Source organism: Brassica oleracea, chromosome C1, assembly GCF_000695525.1.
Source record: "Brassica oleracea var. oleracea cultivar TO1000 chromosome C1, BOL, whole genome shotgun sequence".
Classification (NCBI taxonomy): Eukaryota; Viridiplantae; Streptophyta; class Magnoliopsida; order Brassicales; family Brassicaceae; genus Brassica; species Brassica oleracea.
In genome coordinates this window covers 27,547,007-27,553,225 of record NC_027748.1, presented here as the reverse complement: position 1 = coordinate 27,553,225, position 6,219 = coordinate 27,547,007, and the positions used below count along the sequence as shown (strand labels likewise).

Here is a 6,219-nt window from a genome sequence, read left to right as displayed (position 1 = left end):
ATTCAGGGTCTGATTCAAGTTCTTAGTGTTTTATTATGATTGTATAATATCATTAAGTTCTTAATGTTTTGTAAGATATATGAATGTATAATATAATTAAGTTCTTAAAGATTTGTAAAATATATGAATGTATAATATAAGTTTTTAGTGTTTTGTATGATATATGAATGTGCAATATAAACCCTATTTAATATAAGTTTTTAGTGTTTTGTAAGATATATGAATGTGCATTATGCTACGAAAAATGCTACGAAAATTTTTCGTAGCTTGCTCAAAATATCTTGAATTATTTTGCCTGCACATTGTCGGACCGAGGGGACGTTGCATTCAGAAAAAAACCACGATCTTTGCTACGAAAAGGTCTCGTGGCTTATTACGTTTTGTATTTTTCTCACGACACTTGCGCACGATGGATGATGGATGATGGGACGTTTTTTTCGGTGGGTTGCTACGAATTTGCTACGATTTTGGTAACCGTAGCTACGTTTTCTTTTTTAAAATAAATTAAAACTAAACTTACGATAGAATCGAAACAATTCGTAGCTAGGTTAAACACGAAATGACACGTTAGTGAAACGTAGTAAATTGCTACGTTATTTTTAGTAGCAAAATCGTAGCAACCACTAGCTACGATTTTTGTACGTAGCACATTCGTAGCAAATTAGCTACGATTTTGTTACGATTTGCTACGTTTATGTTTTCGTAGCTAAAACGTAGCAAATCCGTAGCTTTTCTATTGCTAGCTACGATTGTACCGTAGCAACTTCGTTGCTATTTGAGTTTTTTTTACCAGTGTATACCTTAGGGACAACTATGTTGTTTTTTTGTTCTCTTTTGGCAATTTTCCCAGTTTAATATGCATTCTAAAATTCCAACAAAGTCATATATGAATGTCTGATTTGTAAAAAAGACAAAAAAATATTTAGTTAATATGTTCTTTTAAGAGGATGTTCAATCTTTGGTTGGAAATCTATTTTCTAGGTTTTGTGATCTTAGGAGATTTGAAATTTAATATATACTTTTGAAAATCTAAGTTCTTTAAAAAATGACTTTATATAAAAAAATTTAAAATCACAGTGTTTTAAATAACACTAAGGTTTGATAAATTATTTTAAATATTAATTGAATAACATCAGATCTAAAATTTACTATACATGATTACAAATCCAAAATCTAATCACTAAAATGTTTATTTTAAGTGATTAATTCAATAACACTAAAATATTATTTTAAATGATAAATTTAATAGCATTATATTATATTTGGATTCTTCTAAAATCCATGATTGAATAACACCCTTCTAATAAACTTTGATAGATTTTTAAAATACACACAAATGTATAAAGCAGATGGATAGCCGATTCCTAAAACTTCTTAAATACTAGGTCACACCGATCTAACAGTACAATCTTTCGAGAGCCCATAACCGCCGATCTATATTCCTGTTTCACTGCCAAGTTTAGATCTCTCAACTCATCATATTATCTCCGCTTTTCCTGTTTTTCTCAAAATTAACTGCTGATGATAATCATTTTATGCAACGTCTTTGGCGAAAATAGTAGTTTGATCAAAACACGTTTAGTTTTAAGTATAAAGTAAGTCAAAACCGTCTTAAAATTCTCTATCTGGTTTAATACCTCTCAATTCATGTCATTGTCTTCATCTCTTGCTTGTTTTATGAAATTAGATCATGTCCATCTTATAAAAAGGTATAGACAAAAGGAAACTCAATTTCTGGATTGTGTTTTGGTTTATGTATTAATGGTTTAATCACAAGTTTTTAATAAGTTTCATGTGGTTCGGTTTTTAGTTATCTAGTCATGAATAATTGTCTCAAGTTTGTATATGACCAATGGTACATCTTTCTCTATTTTTGTCGAACTATTCTTTCTTGAGGAATTTTATATTTTCATTTTCTTGTTTAATGGGCTGAATCTTACAAGCTAGAAACAAAACCAGTTGCATCTATATGTCTGAACTAAGTGCATACCAACTTATTCGAAACACGTTTTATATTGACTTTCTTTGTTTTTCAAACACGTTAGTTATAGGTATTGGTGACTGTAACAATCATCATGATGGTAGATCAAAGACAAGGAAAAGGTGAATACATTCAGTGGAGACCAGAAGAGAGCAAATTGTTGATTGAGCTAGTAGCAAGCTGCTTCAAGGAGGGATGGGTTGATCCCAATGGAAAAATGTTCAAGAAAACCGTTGAGACAAAGATACTTTCAGTTCTTAACGAAAAATTTAATAGCAGGAAGACTTATAAGAATTTTATTAACCGAATGAAGATATTGAAGAACCAATACCGAGATTTTGTCAATCTTCTGCATTTTGATTCTAAGGTTCAATGGAATCCAATCACAAAGAAGTTCACTGCTCCTGATGAAGTGTGGACTGCTTACCTTAGAGTAAGTTTCTTTTTCCTTTTTTTGTTCTACTTCTTCGTGTAGTTATTCTATTATACATTGTTGCTAACACACATCCTTGTTTCGACTAGGATTTTCCTAATCAAAGACATGTACGTAACGAGACATATGAAGAATATGAGAATATGAAGCTAGTATTTGGGGGAATGAGAAGATTTGAGAGATTACATTCTCAACCATCGAAAGTGAGAACGAACGAGATAATGAAACAAGAAGTGGATCTAACTAATGATGATGACGACGTTCATGAAATCCGTGAAACCGAAACTGATGTATTTGGTGATTCATCAGACTATGCATCCGTCAAAGACAAGAATCTTTTGGCAAAGATTTGCACAGAGCTAAGATCAGTTGAGTCGGCCACTAAACAGATGATTCACATAATGCAAGGAAGATCAATGGTTGACGAAAACAAGAAGATCAATGTTTGGGAGGCTATCAAAGAGATTCCTAATTTATCCAACCATGTCCAATACAAAGCTCTTTCCATGATTCAAAAGCTTGAAATGAGAGACATATTTGTTAGTATGTCTGTTGAAGATCGTCTTGGTTGGATTCAGTGGAATACCCAACCAAAAACTTAACTCCAAGCTACATGCATCAATTTGGTTTCCGTAGTTTCCATCGTTGAATATGATTAGTATTTTTTTCAATAAACTGGTTAGATTTTATTGAATGAATTTTTATTTTGCTAAAACATTTGTAACGTTTTTATAAATATTGAAAATATTGAAAAATACTGAAAGTTAACTTAATATTTTCAAAATACATAAATTATTCAAAAAGGCAGATTAAAAACTAATAAAACTACCTAAAATGGCTAAAATTATTTGAAATACCTAAAAATCCGGTATAAATAACCAATCTTCGAAATTGCGCTAGGCGCGAGTCGGGCGGCGATGGTGGGCCTAGCGAATTATAAAAAAATGGTGATTAATCGGACTCTCATACCTAGCCTGATGGTAGGTTCTAGTTAGGGAAACTCTATTTGTTCCTGTTTCGAAGATTAATCGGAAGTAATTTTAATTCATAAAAGATATTATAAATTTATAATACAAAGCTTATGCTCCAAAATATATTGAAATTTCTTTTAATACACATCTAGTTCAAAAAAAAAAGAAGCTAATCTCTATACACGAGATACACCAAAAAGATATTGTCTTGATCTTAAAAAGATACAAAAAGTAAGTTCTGATCTTCAAAGATCAAGTTACCCTGTAGAAAGATGTGTTAGAAGTTATATCTTGTACATTACACCTGCAAACAAAAAGAAAAACATTCGATTTGCTCTTAGGTTAAAATTGAGAGCTCGTGATATAGAGTTTGTTCCACAAATAAAATCCCAAATTCAACTAAGTATAGTTAAAGAAAAGATCATAGCACTTTGGAATAGGAAAAAAGGGTTTGGGCTTCGTGTCGTTGTTACAAAGAAATATGGATAATTGGCCTATTGGGCCTACTCAGATCAAACAATTATACGGCGATTTTCTTATTATTCGGTCACACGCGGTGTTGTAGGAACAGGGGGTAACCAACAAATTGATAGGTGGTTCACTGGCTGGTCGATCCTAGATATGATCTAGTGATCTATATGAGCCGAATGAAGGCTGATCAAGCAAGATGTACCTGAAACGAATGCAAATGGATAAAAATAAATTAAACTAAGAACAAAACAGAGAATAAGAATATGATGGAAAGACAGAAAGGATGGTCAAAATGGTGGATGCAATGGAACTAAGTTTGCTGGTCGTATGACACTCTCAAACTAAGCCGGTGGATGGAATGGATCGATGAATAGGGATTGATTCTCTCAATCAATGGACGAACAGGTTGACTTGAATCACACAAGACTCTGTGGATGTGGATTCAGTAGCACCAAGTGAATTTTACACACCTAGAGCTAAAGAACTAACAAAGAATTCTCAACTTTGTAAACAAAACAATTTCTTATTACTTTCCAAATGATCAAGGGTGTTTTACAAAGACAAACTAATTGAGCTTTATAGGCTCGACTACTGGGACTCTCCAACAGTCATAAAATGACATAAGGAAAGAAACAAAATCGAAATAATAAACTTGGAAGCAAAGGGATTGATGGCTCCATGAAAACTAGCCGTTAGGCTGATTTGTTGCCTTTGGATAAGACTGATCTTGTATCTTGATATCTTGGAGAAATATCCACGAAACAGGAGTCTCTGGCTTCTGATTAAACTCCCAAGGATCTTGGTTTCTTCTGGTTCAAGGGAATAGAGCCGTTGGTCCTTGCTCATTAAGTGGTGAAGACTTTCCTTGAATGCATATGGTGTGGCCGGATATGGAAAGTAGATGGTAAGGAGAATCCACCTGATCCTCTGGGTGCTGGTGCATCTATGGCAGTCTTCTTTGTATTCTGGTTGGCTTAGAGTATCTCCTGGCTTCCATTGAAAGGTTTGGTTCGAGCCAAATTGAAGAGGTTGGCAACTTTCCATAATTGATGTCGGTTTGGCCGGTTTTGGGAAATTGACTGCATCTTGGTTTTCCCTTGACCAATTCTTCTGATTTCGGGCTTTCTGGAAATCTAAGACATTCATCTTGAAGCCCATGATTTATTCTGGAGAAGGACGCTTCATGGTTGAGCTGAAATCCACTTCTGAGAGATGATACTCGCTACTGGACGGGCTGGGAAACCTCCAGTTTGTAAAATCCATAACTTCTTCCTACGTGAAGTTTTTTCTTGTAATTCAAAGCCGCAGTGATGAATGGTTGAGTTGGCCTTCTGTGAAAATTGGTTTCGTGTCAAAATTACTCCTGGTTGTTGAGATGCACTCTTTGGAAAGAACCTCTGTCGCCGGTACCTCCTAGATGGCCGGTTTGGAAGGATCGGTGAGAGTCTGGTTGGACCTCGGATTTCATGACTATAACATCCCCTTCCTCTTGAAAAGGTTTCGACCTTGAAACTTTATAACCTGCACCAAGATAGAGCAAGTCAGCTTTCATCCTCTTTTGGGAGTCTAAGGTCTTACCTTGGTAGGATTTTGGTTTAGTGAAGCATGGTGCATCTGGTGGTTCTTCTTTGAACAGATGGAATGGAATAATCCCTCTGGCCCGGTCTGGTATTATCTTTTCCTTGGACATATCTCCTCTAAAATCTTCAGCTTTTGTTCCTGTCATAAACTCAACATCTTTGGCAAAAGACAAGTGTGTTATGGCAGTCATGGAATAATCAACATATAAATCCGTTTGATGAATCCCAATTTCAGTAGATGGAAAATTTTCTTGCTTTTTCTCTAAGTATGATCTAAGACAAGGATTATGGTCTACATAATTTTCTAAACATCCTATTCTTTCTTCAAACTTATCTGGGCATAATAAATCAGTAGGCATAATATCCAAATCATTTATTATCAAACAAGGGATAGTTGCACTTACCTGATTTTGAAGCTTGATTGGTGCATCCAATGGCACGGCCTGTCTGTTTGTTGACTGGTCTGGGGGTTCTTCCTGAAGTAAGATGCTACTGGTCGTGGTGCCATCACTACAAGAAAACAGCGGTATTCTGACGGACATTCTGACGGAAAATGAAATCCTCGGAATATCCCGAGGAATGTCCGAGGATATTCAGAGGAAACACAAAATTTGGTTTCCTCGGAATTTCCTCGGAATATACCGACGGAATTCCGAGGAAATATTAATCCGTCGGAATATTCTTATGGAATACCGAGGAAAACTGTATTCCTCGGAAAAAAACCGACGAATTCCGAGGTTATATTATAGCCGTTAGAGAGCCGTTGGGGGATTTTAAAAATTC

The 6,219-nt window shown here is 34.8% G+C and overlaps 1 protein-coding gene across 1 annotated transcript; it reads left to right on the top strand.

The window, feature by feature from the left end:
• Positions 1-2,049: 2,049 nt before the first annotated feature.
• LOC106301937 (uncharacterized protein At2g29880-like) lies at positions 2,050-3,016 on the top strand. Its single transcript, XM_013738428.1, has 2 exons — positions 2,050-2,414; positions 2,504-3,016. Exons 1-2 carry the CDS (start codon positions 2,076-2,078, stop codon positions 3,014-3,016), a joined length of 852 nt encoding a protein of 283 aa, XP_013593882.1. The 5' UTR covers positions 2,050-2,075.
• The last annotated feature ends 3,203 nt before the right edge of the window (positions 3,017-6,219 follow it).

Bases quoted from the DNA above. Each gene is read 5' to 3' on its own strand.
- LOC106301937 (XM_013738428.1), top strand. From the start codon at position 2,076: ATGATGGTAGATCAAAGACAAGGAAAAGGTGAATACATTCAGTGGAGA. The intron at 2,415-2,503 runs GTAAGTTTCTTT...TGTTTCGACTAG, and splicing joins TGTGGACTGCTTACCTTAGA to GATTTTCCTAATCAAAGACA.